Below are 21,677 nucleotides of genomic sequence, written 5' to 3'. Positions count from 1 at the left end.
CTGGGAGGACCGGGGCTCCCCTCCGGGAAGGGAATGACCACGGGGGACCCAGAGGAAAGGAAGGGGCTGAGAAGGCCTTGGAGAGGAGAGGAACAACCCGGGCGAAGGCGGCCTGGCGGGGCAGATGGGAGGGGCGGTGGGGGTCTCAGCGGAGGGGCACCTCCCGTGATCAGAGTGGGCCCCAGGGAGACCAGGCGGCGGGGATGGGAGGGCGGACTGCTTATCTCAGCCCTCGGTCCCCGGGAAGGGAGTTTCCGGAGATTTCGCCCAGTCTCCAGCCTGGGTTTAGGCCTCCTGTGGGTGCATGGTGGGCGGCTGATTTCAGAGCTCTCTGGTCGACGTTTCAGAGGGGCAGGGTTTCAGCCAGAGAACCCAGGTGAGAATCAAGGCCTGGGTTTGCCATGGGGTGTGCTGTGTGCCCAGCAGTTCAACTCAGGATCTGGCCCACAAGGGGGGCCTGGACACTACTACCATGGGCAGCCTGGACACCGTCCCCTGCTTTCCCTTCCCTGGGGCCTCGGCCAGCTGGCCAGGGCGGGACGCCCCCCGCAGGGGAGCGGAACCGGGGGCCAGAGACCCATAAAGCCCAGGCCGCCTTTACTGCCGGCTTTGTTACTGGCTGCCCACAGCAACGGCCATTAGAGCCGCCTCCCCCGCCAGCAGCTGGGGCCCCCGCAGGTCCTCCCTTTACTACCACACATCAGTGCCCCGGCCCCACGGCGGTCTGACCGTGCCTCACCATCAACCCAGTCGCCCACCATTTGGCCTGGGGGTTAATGGCTCTCCCGCTCCAACCCCAACCCTGGCTGGTCCTACACGGGGCAGCTGATTGCTGCTGGGCGCCTCAGTTTCCCCACCCGGGATGTGAGGGTTGCTGGGGCTCCAGGTGCTTAGGGTAAAGCCGCTGTGTTTTCTCGCACACTCTCCTTCAGAGGAGGGGAAACTGAGGCAGGAGGTGTGGTGAGGTTTCTTATAGGGGCTGTGCTGGGGAAGGGGAGGTCCAAGCAGGGTAGACCCTCGCAACACCGGGTCAGAATCTCAGAGGAGATGACCTTCCCCTCGCCCTGGAAGGGCCCAAGGTGTGCTGGCCTCTACCTTCACATCTTACGGGGGGAGCTGCCGTAACGAAGGACCTCAAACAGATGAGACCTGTTCTCCCTCCGTCCTGGAGCCCAGAGTCCAAAATGGAGGCGTTCGCAGGGCTCCGCTCCCTCCAGGGGCTGCAGGAGGAGCCTTCCGCCTCTCCCAGCTCCTGGGGGCTCCGGGTGTGGCCCCGTGGCCGGCCTCTGCCTCTGTGCGACCGTCTCCGTGTCTAAGGACCCAGCCCTTGGATGTAGGACCCACCGGCCTTCACTGTGACTTTTTCTCCATTTGATCACATCTGCAAAGGCCTTTTTCCAAGTAACGTCCTGTTCTGAGGTTCTGGGTGGATGTGAATTTGGGTGGGGGGCGGCATTCACCCCAGGACAGCCCCAACGGTGAAGTCCAGATCCCAGATTCTGTCAACAAAACAGACAGAACCCTAGATCCGGGACTCGGCGATGGACGGGGTCTCGGAGGAAAAGCGTGGAGGGAGTGGGCGGGAGCCGGCCCAGGGTCAGAGGACGAGGCCAGGCGTGTGGCCGTGTGTGCGTGCCTGTGCTCATGGGACCCACCGGCCCGGCTGGCCGGGTCTACCTGCGGGCCCCACACCCCTCGGGCAGCCGAAGGGGAAAGGCCTCGTCGGCCACCATAAATCAGTGCAGGAATGCGGGCTGGCCAGTCTGGCGCTGGCCAGGGTGGGGCGGAGACAAAGGCCAGGCAGCTGGACCTCGGGCAGCCTCGACCACCCAGGGCAGAGGTCAGGACTCCTGGCTGCCCCCCCAGCCCTCTCCCGGAAGCCCTCACTGAGCCTCCAGTACACAGATGGGGAAACTGAGGCCCAGAGAGGGGCGGGACGGCTGCAGGGTGGTGGGGCCCTCAGCCGGCCGGCCTCCCCAGCACCTGGGATGTCCCTGGCAGCAGGGGCTGGGCGTGGGCCTCCTTCCTGGGCCCTAATGACGGATCATCCCAGCTGAGGCCTAATTGGTGGTTTCAAGGCCCCCCACTGCCCAGCCAGCCACATTCCCCAGAGCTTAATTTGCAGCCTGGTATTTGTCGCAGCTCCTCCTCGGCAAATTGGCCCCCGCCTGAACTCCGCTTTCTAATTATCCCTGCCGGCTTTCCCCCACCCTGCCCGCCCCTGCCTGCCCGCCCAAACCTGTGGGCGGGGGGCTGGGGGACCTCCTGGCCCCTTGTACCCCAGACAGAGCCCCTTTCCCCTCTGGAAGACATTCCGGGGCTTGGTGATCGCCTTCCTCCCCAGCCACTACTCTGGCAGGCAGAGGCGGTCGGAGGCTGGGTTCACAGCTGGAGGCCGAGACCCCAGGCTCCAGGTGCGGGAAAGCCAGCGGGAGGCAGGAGGACCGGGATGGGAAGCAGGACGGGGCTCTGGGCCAAGTCCCTGACATCCCCCCAGGCTCTGGTCCCACACGCACCACTGTGCTTCAGTTTCCTCATCTGCAAAGCAGAGCCAGTTCTCAGAGCACACGCGCTCCTGTCCAACCCTCAGGGCAGCCCCGGGAGGCATGCTGGTGACTGTTTGCAGTGATTTGCTGTGTGAACTCAGGCAGGCACTGTCGTAGGTTAAATTGTGTCCCCCAAAGAAGATAAGGTGGAGGGCAGTGGCTCCCGTCTGTGACCCCAGCACTTTGAGAAGGCGATGTGTGAGGATCGAGGGAGCCCAGGAGTTCGAGACCAGCCTGGGCAACATAGAAAGACCCCCATCTCTACAAAAGAAAATGTGAAAACTTAGCCCGGTGTGATGGCGAGTGCCTGTGGTCCCAGCCACTTGGGCAGCTGAGGCGGGAGGATCCCTTGAGCCCAGGAGGTCGAGGCTGCCGTGAGCCATGATTGCGCCCCTGTACTGCGGCTGGGCAACAGAGTGAGACCCTGTCTCTAAAAACTAACAAACAAAAAAGACTTTGGGAGGCTGAGGCAGGCAGATCCCTTGAGGTCAGGAGTTCGAGACCAGCCTGGCCAAATGGTGAAATCTTGTCTCTACCAAAAAATACAAAAATTAGCCGGGTGCGATGGCAGGTGCCTGTAATCCCAGCTACTCAGGAGGCTGAGGGGGGAGAATTGCTTGAGCCTGGGAGGCTGAGATTGCGCCACTGCACTCCAGCCTGGCCAACAGAGCGAGACTCCATCTCAAAAAAATAATAATAAAAATTAAAATTAAAAAAAGAAAGAAAAGAAATAGGCCGGGTACGGTGGCTCACGCCTGTAATTCCAGCACTTTGGGAGGCCGAGGCGGTTGGATCACAAGGTCAGGAGACCATCCTGGCCAACATGGTGAAACTCCGCCTCTACTAAAAATACAAAAAAATTAGCCAGGCGTGGTGGTGGGCGCCTGTGGTCCCAGCTACTCCGGAGACTGAGGCAGGAGAATGGCGTGAACCCGGGAGGCGGAGGCTGCAGTGAGCCGAGATGGCACCACTGTACTCCAGGCTGGGGGACAGAGAGAGACTCCGGCTCAAAAAAAAAAAAAAAAAAAAAAGAAGAAGAAAGAAAGGAAAAAGGATAGGTTCAAGCACTGGACCCCCAGTATTTGTGACGGGACCTCATTTGGAAACGGGAGACCTTACTGAAGTACAATCACGTGTTGACGTGAGGTCAGCCTCAGACCGCAGATAAAACGGTGGTCCCACAAGACTAGAATTCCATATTCCTTGTGCACCTTTTCTGTGTTCAGCTGTGTTAGACGCACAAACACTCACCGTCGCGTTGCCGTTGCCTGCGGGACCCAGGACAGCCACAGATTCGTATTCCAGGAGCGCTGGCTGGGCTGTGCCTGTGCCTGGGTGTGTGGGAGGCCCCACCCGTGAGGTGCGTGTGACTCAGTCTTTGATGTTCACACTGACGAAATCACCAACAGACACATTTATCAGGACGCGTCCTGCACGAAGACAGAGGCAGGGGCTGGAGCGACGCAGCCACAAGCCCAGAAGCCTGAAGCCCCCAGAAGCCGTGAGAGACAGGAAGGTTTCTTCCTGGGAGGCTTCCGAGGGAGTGCAGGCCTGCAGATGCACCTTTTGTTTTGTTTTGTTTTTAGAGACAGGGTCACGTTCTGTCACCCAGGCTGGAGTGCAGTGGTGTGGTCTCGGCTCACTGCAGCCTCCACTGCCGAGGCTCAAGCAATCCTCTCACCTCAGCCTCCCAAGTAGCTGGGACTATAGGCATGAGCCATCCACCTGGGTAACTTTTTGTATTTTATTGTAGAGATGGGGTCTCACTGTGTTGCCCAGGCTGGTCTTGAATTCCTGGACTCAAGCCATTCACCCACCCTGCAAAATGCTGGGATTACAGGCATGAGCCGCCACCTTGCAGAGAAATTGGTTTTGGACTTCCGGGCTCCAGGACTGCGGGAGAATAGAGTTCTGTTGTTTTAAGCTGCAACGTGTGGCTGTAGGGAGTCAAGGATTGATTTGAGATGAGGTGGCCCTAAAGCCAGCAGGCTGGTGTCCTGAAAAGAGGAAAGAGAGACGGGGAGAGGATCTCGTGGAGACGGAGGCAGAGACTGGAGTGCTGCGGCCACAAGCCAGGACGCGCCTTGATCTGGGGTTCCCGGGCCCCTGGACCCGGAGAGGACACCGTCTGTCGTCCCAGACTGCCTGCTTTCTGGGGCCTCCATGCAGCCCCTCTGGGAACCTCGTTCACCAGCATTTCTATCTCGCAGCCTTGTGGCTCTTCACCTGCCCAGCGGGGCCTCTGGCTCTGTTTCGGCTCTGGCAGCAGCTTGGGGGTCCTAGGGGTGGCAACCCCTGCTCCTGTCCTCCTGGCCTGGCCTCCAGCGCAGGGGGGACGTGGTTCCCACACCTGAGCTCTGGCACCAACTAACCCATCCCCTCTCCGCCCTCACAGCTCTACGAACTCGACGGGGACCCCAAGAGGAAGGAATTCCTGGATGACTTGTTCAGCTTCATGCAGAAGCGAGGTGAGCCCTCTGCTCTCACCGCCCCCCGGAGGGAGGTCACAGAAACGGGGCTGTAGGAGGGGCCCTATTGGCTCCAGGTATGTTGGGGTGGTAGTGAGCTCCCCGTGGCTGGAGGCATCCAAGGCTCCTAAATCAGGAGGGACTTCAGGGATGTCTTGCGGGGAAGCACATCCTGCCATGGGGGTTTGATGCGGGAGGCACGCCTGTGAGTCTAAGGGGTAGGACCCCTGGTGGGGGGCGGGGCAGTCTCAGGGCCCCAACCCAGAACAGACAGTCCAGGCCGTCTCCTTGGCATCCAGGGTGCAGTGAAGTGGGGGTCCCCGCTACTGGGTACTGGGGGAGTGGAGCCAGCCTCTGTTTGGGGAGTGGGGTCAGATCCAGGCTGGCCAGGTGGGGGCAGGTGCAGCAGGACAAAAGCCCCCAGCGCACTGCGAGGTGGCTTAGAGTCTAATGATCTCATGGCATTTGAGTCCTGGCCCCCTCCTCTCCTCCCACGAGGGCCTCAGTTTCCCCATCTGTAAAAATGGGCCACAAACAGTCCCTGCCCAAAACTCAGTGGCCAGCAGGTACCCCAGACGTGCTGAGTGCAGGGCTGCTGTTTACTGTGTGCACTTATTGGACACCAATGGTATACCAGGCCTCAGCTGCTTGTACACTGCTCTGTGCCCCTGAAGTCTCCTGGCCTGGGGAGGGCAGGTCTGGGCTGGTGTCCAGGTGGGGAAACTGAGGTCCAGACACAAGACAGACTCAGAGACGACCAAGGGTAGCCAGAGTGTCCCCAGCGGCCATTCCCAGGCCTCACCCCAGCTTAGAGCAACCACGGGGCAAAGAGAATGTGGCCAGGGTTTCCGTCTCGCCTCCAAGTCCTCGTTGGCCAGCGAGCGGCTAGGAGCGTCTGCCACCAGGTAGGAGCCGCTCCAATCCCCTGGACACTCCTCTAGGGCAGGGAGCTAGCTCCAGTCCCCACTGTTCAGACCCCACTGTTCAGATGGGGGAGGAGGTCTCGGGGCCCACAGAGGCAGGAAGGGGTGGGGCAGAGGGCTCTGTCCCTGCACTTGGGGCCATGCCGGGGGCGTCGTAGGGGCCCGCTGTGTCCCAGCCTCCGCCCACCCCTCCCCTGGCTTCTATAAACACAGGCCCCAGACCCGCCACTGCCAGCCGCCCGCCCGCCCGCCCGGAAGGGAAGGAGAAGGAGGAGGGCTGTGGGCCCCCCGGCCCACACTGCCCAGCAGCCTCCGAGTTAACCCCTCCCGTGCTGGGAACAGAGGATCCAGACCTGGGACCTGGGCGGGGGCCTCTCCTGTGTTATCCTCCAAGCCCAGCCTTGACCAGGGCCCACTGCCCCCCATGAGGCTGGACAGATCCTCCCCGTGACCCTTTATCATCCCCTTCACACCTGCTCGACCCTGACCACTCTGCCGTGGGGCTCCAAGCTCCTGGGTCCAAAGCCAACCCGTTTTGCTGTTACCCATGCCTGGTACCTTGCTGGGGTCATGGGCGTACTTAGAAAGCATGGTGGGCTGGGCGCGGTGGCTCAAGCCTGTAATCCCAGCACTTTGGGAGGCCGAGACAGGCGGATCACGAGGTCAGGAGATCGAGACCATCCTGGCTAACACGGTGAAACCCCGTCTCTACTAAACAATACAAAAAACTAGCCGGGCGAGGTGGCGGGCGCCTGTAGTCCCAGCTACTCGGGAGGCTGAGGCAGGAGAATGGCGTGAACCCGGGAGGCGGAGCTTGCAGTGAGCTGAGATCCCGCCACTGCACTCCAGCCTGGGCGACAGAGCGAGACTCCTTCTCAAAAAAAAAAAGAAAAGAAAAGAAAGCACGGTGAGAGCTGGGTGTCGTGGCTCACGCCTGTAATCCCAGCATTTTGGGGGACCGAGGCAGGTGGATCACTTGAGGTCAGGAGTTCGAGATCAGCCTGGCCAACACGGTGAAACCCTGTCTCTACTGAAAATACAAAAATTGGCCGGGCATGGTGGTGCGCGTCTGTAATCCCAGCTACTTGGGAAGTTGAGGCAGGAGAATTGCTTGAATCCAGGAGGCAGAGATGGCAGTGAGCTGAGATTGCACCACTACACTCCTGCCTGGGTGACAGAGAAAGACTCTGTCTTTAAAAAAAAAAACAAAACAAAAGCACAGTGAGGCTGGGTGAGGTGTGGCTCACACCAGTAATCCTAATACCTTGGGAGGCCAAGGAGGGGGGATTGCTTGAGCCCAGGAGGTCGAGGCTGCCCTGAGCTATGATTGCATCACTGCACTTCAGCCTGGGTGACAGAGTAAGCCCCTGTCTCAAACAAACAAACAAAAAGCAAGCATGGTAGGCTGCTCATGAGTGTGGATGAGATGGAGGCGCCTGGCACATGGGGCCGTGAGGGTTGGTGTCCAGCTTTACCTCCCTCTCCAAGCTGGGAATTCCTACAGGACAGGAGCCAGCGAGCTCCTATGCATCCCTCAAAACCCAGCCTCAAAGCTCCCTCTTCCTTGCCTTCCTCCTGGAGCTTCCCGCTCTGTAATGGGGACCCTTGGAGCTGAGAATCTGTCAGGTGAACTCGCCTGTCACCCTAGACTCCACAATCTACCTCTCCTTCACTCCAGACAGAGGGAAATAATTTTTTTTTTTTTCATGTATCACAAAGTAAAAACCTCCAACTAAATTTCTCAGAATTCTCTGGGGGCTGGAAGTGAGGGAGGGGTCCTGACCGCACCCCCTGCCCCTCAGCAGCAGCCCCTGGACCACCTGACCTGCTGTTCCCTGACAACCTCCCCGCCCTTCCTTATCTGGGCCCCACGACAGGCCCTGCTGATGCTCCCAGCTGCTTCTGTAAACATCCTCCTCCCACCACTGCAAAGCCAGGGCGCGGCCCTGGGAACCAACCCTCTAACCCTCTGCTGCCGATCCTTTTTTTTTTGAGACAGAGTTTTGCTTTTGTTGCCAAGGCTGGAGTGCAATGGCGGGGCCTCAGCTCTCTGCAACCTCCATCTCCCGGGTTCACACCATTCTCCTGCCTCACCCTCCCAAGTAGCTGGGATTACAGGTGTGCACCACCACGCCCGGCTAATTTTTGTATTTTCAGTAGAGACGGGGTTTCTCCATACTGGCCAGGCTGGTCTCGAACTCCTGACCTCAGGTGATCCTCCTGCCTCGGCCTCCCTAAGTGCTGGGATGACAAGCGTGAGTCCCACGCCCAGCCTGATGCCGTTCCTTTTGCTTTGCAAACTCTGAGGCCTGAACTGATGTCCCGAGTGAGGCCGGACGGAGGCTCTGGGCAGGTTTCCGGGCTGATCGTGCAGCTAAAACCCGGCGTGGTTCCTCTCTCTGAGGCTGTAAAATGGGTTTCAGGTGGGGTCGGATCTGAGGCCCATCTTCTTCCAACCCGGGATCTCCTCCATTCACTGGGGGTTTTGCAACCTGGGAAAGGCCTGGAAGTGGCCGAGGGTGGTGGGAGGTGGTTCCGGAAGCTTCTTCCGGGGGTCCCAGGGGTGGCAGGCCTCGTCCAGGCAGAGGGCCGGCCGCCCACTCAGGGCCGCACCGGCTCTCCAGCCAGTCACATCACAGAACCACTGATGTCCACATCCCCATCCCCAACGGGGCGATGGGCGTCCCCTCCCACTCCATGGTGAGTGGGCAGCAGCTGTGGCCTGGGCCACTTGCTCTCACTGGTCTTCACTGAGCGCCTACTGTATGCCGCTGGGTGCAGGACCCCACGTAGGCAGAACATGGAGCGGGGGCCACAGACAGTACACAATTGATCTCCTAAGCGCAGAATTTCACTGACCAGACGAGAGGTTTAAGTGGGGGCCTGCCCTACTGTCAGGCCAGGGAGAGGCTGGGCAGAGGTGGAGCTGGCATCTGAAGCCAGAGGCTCCCAGTGCAGGGGCTGGGAGAGCCCTGGCAGGGGCGGGTGGGGCTGGAAGGGTGGGGAGGGGCCATGTCTTCAGCCAGCTCTAGGAGATGAGGTTGCAGGATCCTGAGTCAGCCCAACCCCGTCTTCTTCCTGTGCCAGCCCACCCACCGCCCTTCCCCTGCCTGAGCTGATCCTCCCCCTTTCCCACCCTGGCATAGCATAGCCCACAACCTTCTCCTCCTGGGCTAGCCCACCCCCCCATGCCGGGGCTAGCCCATCCCCTTCCCCTCCCTAGGCCAGCCCACAGCCCTCCGTTCTCCAAACTCCAAATCGGGTATGCCAAGCTTTCCCCCTCGCCTGCCTGAGGCTGCAGAGTCCCTGTCAGCGTGGAGGGAACAGGCCTGAGGCTGCAGAGTCCCTGTCAGCGTGGAGGGAACAGGCCTGAGGCTGCAGAGTCCCTGTCAGCGTGGAGGGAACAGGCCTGAGGCTGCAGAGTCATGTCAGCGTGGTGGGAACAGGCCTCTGGAAACCCAGGCAGAGTTGTTTTGGCAGCTGCCGTGGTGGGTGGCGTGGAGAAGGAATAACAAAGATCCGGGCGTCTCCCGTACGTCCCTCCTCCCGAGGGCTGCGCTGTCCCTAAGCCCAGGTTACTGGTGGGTAAACTGAGGCAGGGCTGCCCCCTCGGTGCCCTCCTGAGCAGCAGTTCCTAACCTGGATGATCCTGCACCCACAGAGGACCCTGGGCAACGTCTGGAGACATCTGTGGTTGTCACAGCCTGGGCCGGGGAGTGCTCCTGGCATGGAGAGGGTGGAGGCTGGGACACTCGGCTCCCTGCAGTGCCCAGGTGGCCCCCAACCTCCCTCTCACCCCTGCCCCCAGGGACACCTGTGAACCGTATCCCCATCATGGCCAAACAGGTCCTTGACCTGTTCATGCTGTACGTGCTGGTGACGGAGAAGGGCGGCCTCGTGGAGGTCATCAACAAGAAGCTATGGCGCGAGATCACCAAGGGCCTCAACCTGCCCACGTCCATCACCAGTGCGGCCTTCACCCTGCGGACCCAGTGAGTGGCGGGCGGCTGTGCCCAGGTCGGGCCAGGGCACTCAGCAGCCAGTGCAAGTGGCTCCCTGCAGAAGAGGGAGGGCGTGATGGGCAGCCGCAAAGGGCACAGGGCCACACTGTGCACCCAGGGCCTGAGAGCATCAGGTAGGGGTGCGAGGACCACACAGGCTCTGGGGTTATGCAATCAGGGGCCATTGCGAGGAACAGCATTGAGATGGAGGGAACAGCATGGCGAAGGCCCAGTGGCTCTGGGGGCTGCTGAGCAAGTCCAAGGGAGGAGCCAGGGATGGTGGTGCCACAGTGGGGTTTACTTTGTACTGAAGCCACAGGGGTGATCTGGGTGCCATCCTCTTCCCTCGTCCCACCCACAGATACATGAAGTACCTGTACCCCTACGAGTGTGAGAAGCGGGGCCTCAGTAACCCCAATGAGCTCCAGGCAGCCATAGACAGCAACCGACGGGAGGGCCGGCGCCAAAGCTTTGGGGGCTCCCTCTTTGCCTACTCGCCAGGTGGGGCGCACGGCATGCTCTCCTCACCCAAGCTGCCCGTGTCCTCCCTGGGCCTGGCCGCAAGCACCAACGGCAGCTCCATCACCCCCGCCCCTAAGATCAAGAAAGGTAAGGGCCTGCATGGGGCCTGGGGCGTGTTCCCAACTAAGCTTCGGCCTGGCTGGCTGACCTTGGGGGGTACCTCTTCCCCTCTCTGGGTAACCAGGATGAAAAACCCTATAGTTGGCATGGAAAAGGGCTTCCAATCTGCCAGTCTTCTGCCTATGGCAGACATTACCAATCCATCACCGCTTTTCTAATCCCACACAGATGGCGGGCAGACATTGCTAATCAATCTGTGTTTCCAGTCCTGTGGCCAAGGCAGACATTACTAATTGATCACTGTTTTTCCAGTCTACACTGAGGCAGGCATCATCAGTTGATCAGTTTTCCCTCCCACTGAGCCTCTGTACCCTCCATAACACAGAGGTACCAACAGCACACGCAGCAGTGTAGCCTCAGTTTGCCTGTCTGAGTTCCCATTTCTCATCTGGGCAACATAGTGAGAACCCATCTCAAAAAAAAAAAAAAAATTAGCTGGGCGTGGCAGCGTTCACCTGTGGTCCCAGCTACCCAGGAGGCTGAGGTGGTCAGATCGGTTGAACCCAGGAGGTCGAGGCTGCAGTGAACTGAGATTACACCACTGCACTACAGCCTGGGCAACAGTAGTGAGACCCAATCTAAAAAAAATTTGTTTAGGCCAGGCATGATGGTTCAAGCCTATAATCCCAGCACTTTGAGAGGCTGAGGCAGGCAGATCGCTTGAGGTCAGGAGTTTGAGACCAGCCTGACCAATACGGTGAAACCCCGTCTCTACTAAAAATACAGAAATTAGCCAGGTGTGGTGGCGTTTGCCTGTAGTCCCAGCTACTTGGGAGGCTGAGACAGAAGAATCACTTGAACGCAGGTGGCAGAGGTTGCACTGAGCCGAGGTCACGTCACTGCACTCCAGCCTCGGCGACAGAGTGAGACTCCGTCTCAAAAAAAAAAAAAATTAGCTGAGTGTGGTGGTGGGCGCCTGTAATCCCAGCTACTCGGGAGACTGAGGCAGGAGAATCACCTGAGCCTGGGAGGCGGAGGTTGCAGTGAGCTGAAATCACGCCACTGCCCTCCAGCCTAAGCAACAGAGCAAGACTCTGTCTCAAAGAAAAAAAAAAGAAGGTGCATGTTCCTGCCTCGAGTGGAAGGCAGTGCCCAGCCCCTCCTGGCCACAAATTCCCCTTCTTTCCTACCTAGAGGAGGACTCAGCCATCCCCATCACGGTCCCTGGCCGCCTGCCTGTCTCCCTGGCAGGCCACCCTGTGGTGGCAGCCCAGGCAGCAGCTGTGCAAGCAGCAGCCGCCCAAGCAGCTGTGGCCGCACAGGCAGCCGCCCTGGAACAGCTGCGGGAGAAGCTGGAGTCTTCGGAGCCTCCTGAGAAGAAGATGGCCCTGGTGGCTGATGAGCAGCAACGGCTGATGCAGCGGGCACTCCAGCAGAACTTCCTGGCCATGGCGGCCCAGCTGCCCATGAGCATTCGGATCAACAGCCAAGGTACTGCCCTGGTGTCCAGACCCGCTGTGCTTCCTGGTTGTGTCACACAGTGAGGGCCTGGGAGCCTACATATGTAAAGAGTGCCAACAAATCAATAAGAAAAAAAAAAGAGGCCAGGTGCAGTGGCTCGCACCTGTAGTCCCAGCACTTTGGGAGGCCAAGGTGGGTGGATCAATTGAGGTCAAGAGTTTGAGACCAGTCTGGCCAACATGATGAAACCCCATCTCTACTAAAAATACAAAAGTTAGCTGAGTGGTGGTGGGTGCCTGTAATCTGAGCTACTCAGGAGGCTCAGGTAGGAGAATCACTTGAACCCAGGCAGTGAAGGTTGCAGTGAGCCGAGATATCATACCATTGTACTCCAGCCTGGACAATAGAGTGAGACTCCATCTCAAAGAAAAAAACAAAAACGGGGGCATGCCGGGGGACTGGGCACGGTGGCTCACTCCTGTAATTTTAACACTTCGGGAGGCCAAGGCAGGTGGATCACCTGAGGTCAGGAGTTCAACAGCAGCCTGGGCAACATGGAGAAACCCCGTCTCTATTAAAAATACAAAAAATTAGCCAGGCGTGGCAGCGCACCCCTGTAGTCCCAGCTACTTGGGAGGCTGAGGCAGGAGCATTACTTGAACCGGGAGGTGGAGGTTGCAGTGAGCTGAGATAACGCCACTGCACTCCAGCCTGGGCAACAAGAGCGAAACTCCATCTCAAAAAAAAAAAAAAATGGGCACAGTGGCTCACGCCTATAATCACAGCATTTTGGGAGGCTGAAATGGGAGGACTGCTTGAGCCCAGGAATTTGAGATCAGCCTGAGTAACCCAGTGAGACACCATCTCTACAAAAATTAGCTGGGCGTGGTAGCACGCTCCTGTAGCCCCAGCTACTCGGGAGGCTGAGGTGGGAGGATCACTTGAGCCCAGGAGGTCGAGGCTGCAGTGAGCCATGATTGCACCACTGCACTCCAGCCTGGGTGACAGAGCAAGACCTGGTCTCAAAAACAAGGTTAGAAAAACAAAGCAGGCCAGGCACAGTGGCTCAAGCCTGTAATCCCAGCACTTTGGGAGGCCAAGACGGGTGGATCATGAGGTCAGGAGATCGAGACCATCCTGGCTAACACGGTGAAACCCCGTCTCTACTAAAAAATACAAAAAACTAGCCGGGCGAGGTGGCGGGCGCCTGTATTCCCAGCTACTCGGGAGGCTGAGGCAGGAGAATGGCGGAAACCTGGGAGGCGGAGCTTGCAGTGAGCTGAGATCCGGCCACTATACTCCAGCCTGGGCGACAGAGCGAGACTCCGTCTCAAAACAACAACAACAACAACAACAACAAAAAAACAAACAAACAAAGCAGAGTATGGACAAATACACTTATTGAACAAATAAATACTGAGCACCTACTGTGTGCACTGGTGACAGCATGAGTGTGAGAAACACTGTCTACACCTTGTAAAGCCAAAATCTAGTTGGCAAGACAGACAGAAAACAGGACATGCCACAGGTGTGTTTATGATCAGAAATGGCAGTTTTGGCCGAGCGCGGTGGCTCACGCCTGTAATCCCAACACTTTGGGAGGCCGAGGTGCGTGGATCATGAGGTCAGGAGATCGAGACCATCCTAGCTAACATGGTAAAACCCCGTCTCTAGTAAAAATACTAAAAAAAAATTAATCGGGTGTGGTGGTGGGCGCCTGTCGTCCCAGCTACTCGGGAGGCTGAGGCAGGAGAATCGCTTGAACCCTGGAGGTAGAGGTTGCAGTGAGCCGAGATCACGCCACTGCACTCCAGCCTGGATGACAGAGCAAGACTCCATCTCAAAAAAAAATAAAAAAAAAAAAAACAAATGCATTTGTTCTTCTTCCCACAGCCTCCGAGAGCCGCCAGGACTCCGCCGTGAACCTGACAGGCACCAACGGCAGCAACAGCATAAGCATGTCCGTGGAGATCAATGGCATCATGTATACAGGTAGGACCCCTGAGGCCACGTGCTGCCTGGACCTTCCCTCTCCCACCATGAACTCAGGACCCTAGGTTGCACCTGGTCCCACCTGCTCGAACCAGGTGTGTGGGCAAGCAGGGCACGACCAGGGGCTTTGCGGGATAAACAGTCAAGGCTGATGGAGAGGATACTGTCGTTCACCTGGCACTGCGCTCAGCCCAGGGGGGGTCATCCACAGATACATATTCAGTGTGACGCTGGATGGATCACATTCCTAGTTTATTTATTTATTTATTTATTTTTATGAGACGAAGTCTTGCACAGACATGCACCAGCACCCCTGGTTAATTTTTAAATTTGTTGTTGCTCTTTAAATTTTAAATTGCTTTGTTGCTCAGACCGGTCTTGAACTCCTGGGCTCATGAAATCTTCCTGCCTTGGCCTCCCAAAGTGCTGGGATTACAGGCGCGAGCCACCACACCCGGCTGATCCCAGCATTTTCGGAGGCTGAGGAGCGAAGAATATGTAAGCCCAGGGGTTAGAGACGTTGAGGCTGCAGTGAGCTGTGATGATGCCACTGCACTCCAGCCTGGGCCACAGACTGAGACCCTGTCTCTTGAAAAAAAATTTAATGAATGTATTATTTTTTTTAATTTTTAATTTTTGTGAGTACATAGCAGGTATATATATTCATGGGTTTTATGAGATGTCTTGATACTGGCATCCAATGCCTAATAATCACATCAGGGTAAATGAAGTAACAAGAAAATTTAATCTAGGCTGGGTGCAGTGGCTTACGGCTATCTATAGTCCCAGCACTTTTGGAGGCTAACACAGGAGGATCACTTGAGCCCAAGAGTTTGAGACCAGCCTGGGCAACACAGTGAGACCCCATCTCTCCTAAAAATACAAAAATTAGCCGGGCGTGGTGGTGCGCAGCTATAATCCCAGCTACTCTGGAGGCTGAGGGGTGGAGGTTGCAGTGAGCTGAGATCACGCCATTGTACTCCAGCCTGGGTGGAAGAGAGATCCTGTCTCTCTCTCTCTCTTTTTTTTTTTTGAGATGGAGTCTTCCATCTGTCACCCAGGCTGGAGTGCTGTGGTGCGATCTTGACTCCCTGCAACCTGTGCCTCCTGGGTTCAAGCGATTATTCTGCCTCAGCCTCCTTGAGTAGCTGGGACTACAGGCGTGTGCCACCATGCCCGGCTAATTTTTTTTTTTTTTTTTTTGTATTTTTAATAGAGGTGAGGTTTCACTGAGATGAGGTTTCACCATGTTGGCCAGGCTGGTCTCAGACTCTTGACCTCAGATGATCTGCCTTCCTCAGCCTCCCAAAGTGCTGGAATTACAGGCGTGAATCACCATGCCCGGCCCATATATATATATATTTTTTTTGTTTTTTTGTTTTTTAATAAAATGAATTTAAAAGTTGCCGGGCACAGTAGCTCATGCCTGTAATCCCAGAACTTTGGGAGGCTGAGGTGGGTGGATCACGAGGTCAGGAGTTCAAGACTAGCCTGGCCAACATGGTGAAACCCCATCTCCCCTAAAAATACAAAAATTATCCAGGTGTGCTGGTGTGCGCCTATAATCCCAGCTGCTTGGGAGACTGAGGCAGGAGAATTGCTTGAACCCATGAGGCGAAGGTTGCAGTGAGCCGAGATCACGCCAGTGCACTCCAGCCTGAACAACGGAGCGAGACTTTGTCTCAGAGAAAGAAAAAAAAAAGAATTAAAAAAGTGGGGTCAGACCAGGGGCAGTGGCTCATGCCTGTAATCCCAACACTGGGAGGCTGAGGACAGAGGTTTGCTTGAGGCCAGCCTGGGCAACACAGGAGACCCCATCTCGACAAAAGAACATTAAGTAAATGAAGAGTTTTTCTTAAAGTGGAGTCAGGCCCATGGCTCATAGCGGCCACCAGGTGGTGCTGCTGACACAGAGCAGCCTGGTTGCAGGAGCCCTGACTCTGGTCAGAGCAGAGGCTGAGCTGAGGTCAATGGTGTCCTCACAGGTCCACAGATGGATGTTTGAGGGGTCCATGCCCTCCTGAAATTAGATGCAAAACGTGTACATTCATATTGAATCTTACAGGGGAGAAGTCCATCTGTGTGCTAGGGGTCCCGCAACCCCATATCAACAAACCATGGGCATCAGGGTTCTCCCTGCATGAGCTGTGTACATGCTGATATGTATGTGTGGATTATGCACGTGTGTGATATACAAGTGAGCAGACACAGTGGGGAATCCCAGCACTTTGGGAGTCAGAGGTAGGAGAATTGCTTGAGGCCAGGAACTTGAGACCAGCCTGGGCAACATATTGAGAGCCCATCTCTACAAAAAATGAAAAATTGCCAGCCACGGTGGCTCACGCCTGTAATCCCAGCACTGTGGGAGGCCGAAGTGGGTGGATCACCTGAGGTCAGGAGTTGGAGACCAGCCTGGCCAACATGGTGAAACTCTGTCTGTACTAAAAATACAAAAGTTAGCCCGTGTGGTGGCGGGCGCCTGTCGTCAGTCCCGGCTACTCAGGAGGGTGAGACAGGAAAACTGCTTGAACCCAGGAGGTGGAGGCTGCAGTGAGCCGAGATCACACCACTGCAGTGCAGTCTGGGCGACAGAGCAAGACACTATCTCAAAAACAACAACAAGGCCGGGCGTGGTGGCTCACGCCTGTAATCCCAGCACTTTGGGAGGCCGAGGCGGGTGGATCACAAGCTCAGGAGATTGAGACCATCCTGGCCAACACGGTGAAACCCCGTCTCTACTAAAAATACAAAAAATTAGCTGGGCGTGGTGGCGGGCGCCTGTAGTCCCAGCTACTCGGGAGGCTGAGGCAGGAGAATGGCATGAACCCGGGAGGTGGAGCTTGCAGTGAGCCGAGATCGCGCCACTGCACTCCAGTCTGGGAGACACAGTGAGACTCCGTCTCAAAAAAATAAATAAATAAAACAAAATAAAAAATCAGCCAGATGTGGTAGCACGCCCCTGTGGTCTCTGCTACTTGGGAGGCTGAGCTGGGAGGATCACTTGAGCCCATGAGGTTGAGGCTGCAGTGAGCTCTCATGGCACCACTGCACTCCAGCCTGGGGGACAGAGTGAGAGAAGTTTATGTCCTGGAGTACCCCGTTGGGTCTCCCTTGTGGCCCGCCTCGCATCTTCTTAAACTCTGCATGGCATATGTCTTCTGTTCTTGCCTTAGGAGTTCTGTTTGCTCAGCCGCCGGCCCCCACACCACCCTCTGCTTCCAACAAAGGTGGTGGTGGCGGCAGCAGCAGCAGCGCAGGCGGCCGGGGAGGAAACACCGGAACCAGCGGTGGCCAGGCCGGGCCAGCAGGGCTGTCTGGACCCTCCACATCTACCTCAAATAACTCGTTGCCTTAACCGCATCACTCCCCACCCGCCACTCACCCCGGAGCCCGCCGGCCTGGGCAGGGGGTCCAGGTGGGCCACGCAGGGGCCAGGATGGCGGAAGATACGGGTGGGGAGGGAAGATATCCACAAAGGAGCCACAGCTGACGCCAAAAAGAAGAGAAAATATATATATATATACATATATATATAAAGAAAATTTAATAAAACAGGGGAAAACCAAGGAACACTTGAATTTCTCAGGTTTTGGACATTCAGAGAGATGAATTGTGAGAACAGCAAAGGAAATCCATCAGAAAAACAGAAAGAGGCAGACGTTTCTCAGGGCATTCCGGCAGCCCTGATGGACCGAAGGCTCTGGTGTCTGGTTCGGCCCCACTGCAGCGTGGGCCGATCCCATTTACCTCAAACATCCCTGCACTGTGTATTTTCATTTTTGTCTGCTTTAGTTCTCTTTTAGTTTCTATTCACCACACACTCACCACTCCCAGCTTCTCGTGTCCAGTGAGACCCCTGAACTAAGATCACTGAATTTTTTTTTTTTTTCTTGTTGCTTTGGGAAATGTTTTTTTTTTTTTTTTCTCCGTAGGGTTTTTAAGAGGTTTCAGGGGTTTTGTTGTGTAAATATTCTATTTTATTCTTGGGGGGATCAAACCTTAGGAAAAGGATATCTATATATCTATATAGCTATATATTTGTGTTCCTTCAGGGAAACTGGTCTTGAAAAAGCAAGGAAAAAAAAGCAAAAAAAAAAAAACTTCACCTTTTTATTTTTCCCATGACCAATTTGGGTCCCTTTGTCCGGTTCTGGGGTGCGTTGGGCAGCTGTGAGTCCAGCACATCGGATCCCTGGGGCTAGAGCCGCGAAGCCAATGAACTCAGGTGCTGTGGGCCAGGCTGGGGCAGGGGGTGCACGCTGGGGTCCCGGGCCGGGGGCCCGGTGACAGTGATCTGCTGACTGTGATATTCCACTTTGCTTTTGCTTGTGCCGTGCTTGCCTGCTGGGTTCTCGAGTCAGGGGCCTGGAAATCCTTTTTTTTTTTTTTTTTTTTTTGAGACGGAATTTTGCTGTTGTCGCGCAGGCTGGAGTGAGTGCAATGGCACGATCTCGGCTCACTGCAACCTGCACCTCCCAGGTTCAAGTGATTCTCCAGCCTCAGCCTCCCAAGTAGCTGGGACTACTACAGGCACTCGCCAGCACGCCCGGTTAATTTTTGTATTTTTAGTAGAGACGGGGTTTCACCGCGTTGGTCAGGCTGGTCTCAAACTCCTGACCTCGGGGTGATCCGCCTGCCTCGGCCTCCCAAAGTGCTGGGATTACAGGCGTGAGCCACCGCGCCTGCCCGGCCTGGAAATCTTATCTAAAAAGTAGCAAGTGCTGGAAAAACGGCCTGGGGGGCAGGGGTGGTTCTCGTCTCAGTCCCCAGGCTCCTGTCTCAGGGATGAATGTGGCTCTCATTGTCTCATCCGGATTCTTATCTTGCCCGAAAGGGCTGCTTTTGGGGACTATCAATACTGGGGAGTGGGGGTGAAGCCGGACCTCGCTCAGGGTGAGGATTTCGGGGCCCCGGTGTCCTGAACACCCCCCACACCCCAACATTCTCCTCGCTCTGTCCCTTCCTCTTCTCCCAACGCCTTTTGTGCCGGGTCCGCAAGCTCCCCGACCTAAATCGAAGCCGAGAAGGGAGGCTGCCCCCCCAACCTGTGGGTCAGTGCCCCTCCCCCAGGCTAGAAGAAAGTGGGGTCACCGCAGCTGAGCTGGGGGTTATTTTGACTGGAGCTGCTGGAGCAGAAAGGCTGGGTCTGAAATCCGCGGCAGGGTCTGGGGACCTTGGTGTTGGGTGGTGATGGGCGGGGCTGTCATCTTGGGGTGGGGATTAACTCAGCTATTCCCAGGGTAAGCCTGGGTCTCTAATTGGGCCCTGGGAGCCCTGTTAGGCCACCGGCATGGGGGGTCGGTGACGAAGGGGACTCCCCCACTCCCCCCGCTCCCAACCACCCTCCCGCCATTGCCTTGGAAACCCCCGGGGAAGGGGGCTGGGGGCTTCTGAGCCCCTGAGTCTGGGTTCACTTTCCCGTCGGGCTGTCAGTTTCCTGTGTCTTTGGGGAGGGGTCCGCACTTCCTTCTCGGATCTCAGGGCCGTGGACACGCACCCCCTTTCCAGGAGGAGGTGGTGGGTAGGTATCTAGGTTCTGCCTGCCCCTTCCTGGGGCCGGCACCGGAGCAGCACAGTCACCCTGGGAAGGGGGTGTCTTTTCACCTCCAGACACAATTGGGCCTCATTTGCAGGACCACCTGAACTCTGTGCCCCCCGGCCTCCAGGGCTCCTCCCCGGGACCCCCGTCCCACGCCTGGGCCCCGCGCTGGGGGAAGCACCTGCTGCCTATCTCTGTCTACCTCAGGTCTGACTTTTGATGCCAAAATCTGAGCCCCTGGGGTGCCTCTCCCCCACCTCCCGTGCACCAAGGTCTGCAGCAGCCACTGAGGCTGGCTGCCGGCTGCATCTGGCGGCCCGTGCACCTGCCCGCCTCGCAGGCTGGGGAGGGGCTGCGCAGGGCCTCGGCCTGGGCCGCGTCTCTCGGGCTGCGTGTGTGTGTTGGGAATCCTGTGTGTCGTGTCTGTGTGGGCAATCCGGCCTCCTGGCGGTGGGTGGAACTGGATTCTAACTCAGGGAACTTGGGCCTGCTGTTAACTCCAATGATTGTAGGGACAGGCGGGGGGCGGGTGGGGGGCGGGCGCGAGGCTGAGTCCCGGCCCAGGAGAAGGAAGGCACTGAAGGCCGTGGCCGTGCTGGCCGTGGAAATGGGAGGCCGTTGCAGGGAGTCTGTGGGGCCCGGTTCTGGATACTGGGCAGGAAGCCGTGGTCTCCGGAGGGTCCTCCCTGCCTCAGGTAGCCCCGTTCAACCCCAGCCGTGCCCATCTCCCGCCACCGCCTGTCGGTGGGGGTTTAAAGTCGGGGTGGCTTTCTGGGGTGCAGCTCAGCAACCCCCTCATGCAGACCGGGAGGGGGCCGGGCAGCCCCCTCAGCCACAAGGACCCTGGATGCGTTCGAGTTCACTTGGGACCGTGGGGCCTAGCTGCGTACTGAGTGGGCACCCTGCACTCAAGGCCAAAGGGGGCTCCCCCTGCTCTGAGATGTTGGGGGGACAGGCGGGAGGGTGGGCACGGGGCACCGGGGACAGCCAGGTCGTCGTTAAGAGTCACGTATCTGAATTTCCTTCCTTTTATCATTTTTTAACTCACTTTGTCCCTTTATTCCCTAACTGTGCTTTTGCATTTTTTTTCTTGGCAAACGTTAAACTCAGCCTTTCATTCATGACGTGTGAAATTTCAGTTTCTCTGGGGTTTGTCAGACGGCGTGGGGACCACGCCTGAAACTCAGGTAATAGGAGAAAATAAATAAATAAATAAACTTAAAAAAACAAAAAACAAACAAAAAAAAACCCATCAAACTACTCTCTACCTCTGGCTGGGCCCAGCCTGTCTCGCTCTGGCCGCGGCAGGGCGGCCTGTAACAATTTCAGTTTTTGCAGAACATTCAGGTATTAAAAGGAAAAAAAAAAAAAAAAAAGACAAAAAGACCAAAAAAAAAAAAAAAATGTGTGATTTTGAAATTTAAAAGAACACTGAAAGTTTACATTTTATAATAACATTATTATGCAGATTGTATTTAAACTTCAGAAATATTTAAGACGATTGTAACCCTGTAAAGCTGATGAGATATTAAAACAAGACAAAACACTTCTGACTTTTAACAGAAAACACTGTGTCCTGTGGTGTTGTTTTCTTTTGGCGTCTCCCCAACCTCCAGTTCCACCCTCCACCCCTGCCCAGCACAGCCAGGGGTGAGTGGAAGGGGATGCTCTACCCCCCTCTGCCCGGCATCACTCTAGGTCTAGTTCAGGGCGGCAGAAGACAGATACAAAAGCAGGGGTCTGGCCGGGCGCAGTGGTTCATGCCCGTTATCCCAGCACTTTGGGAGGCCAAGGTGGGCTGATCACCTGAGGTTGGGAGTTCAAGACCAGCCTGACCAACATGGAGAAACCCCGTCTCCACTAAAAATACAAAAGTTAGCTAGGTATGATGGTGCCCGCCTGTAATCCCAGCTACTCGGGAGGCTGAGGCAGGAGAATTGCTTGAACCCGGAAGGCGGAGGTTGCAGTGAGCCAAGATTGTGCCATTGCACTCCAGCCTGGGCAACAAGAGCAAGACTCTGTCTTAAAAAAGAAGAAGGAAAAAATTAAAAAGACTGGGTGCGGTGGCTCACGCCTATAATCCCAGCACTTTGGGAGGCTGAGGCGGGCCAATTGCCTGAGGTTGGGAGTTCGAGACCAGCCTGACGAACATGGAGAAACCCCAT

General features: G+C 56.7%; 1 protein-coding gene across 4 annotated transcripts in view; it reads left to right on the top strand.

Moving 5' to 3' along the window:
* Positions 1-21,079, top strand: part of ARID3A (AT-rich interaction domain 3A) — a 61,108-nt gene extending 40,029 nt beyond the window's left edge. For all 4 annotated transcript variants that reach the window (XM_037994466.2, XM_037994462.2, XM_037994463.2 and 1 more), the window contains exons 4-9: positions 4,942-5,014; positions 9,746-9,929; positions 10,300-10,547; positions 11,715-12,011; positions 13,875-13,973; positions 17,147-21,079. In XM_037994466.2, coding sequence (XP_037850394.1) covers positions 4,942-5,014; positions 9,746-9,929; positions 10,300-10,547; positions 11,715-12,011; positions 13,875-13,973; positions 17,147-17,328 — 1,083 coding nt within the window. In that variant the 3' untranslated portion in view covers positions 17,329-21,079. The remainder of the gene's footprint in view (positions 1-4,941; positions 5,015-9,745; positions 9,930-10,299; positions 10,548-11,714; positions 12,012-13,874; positions 13,974-17,146) is intronic.
* Positions 21,080-21,677: the final 598 nt, after the last annotated feature.

This window comes from Chlorocebus sabaeus, chromosome 6, assembly GCF_047675955.1.
Source record: "Chlorocebus sabaeus isolate Y175 chromosome 6, mChlSab1.0.hap1, whole genome shotgun sequence".
NCBI lineage: Eukaryota > Metazoa > Chordata > Mammalia > Primates > Cercopithecidae > Chlorocebus > Chlorocebus sabaeus.
This window is presented reverse-complemented; position numbering and strand designations above follow the sequence as displayed.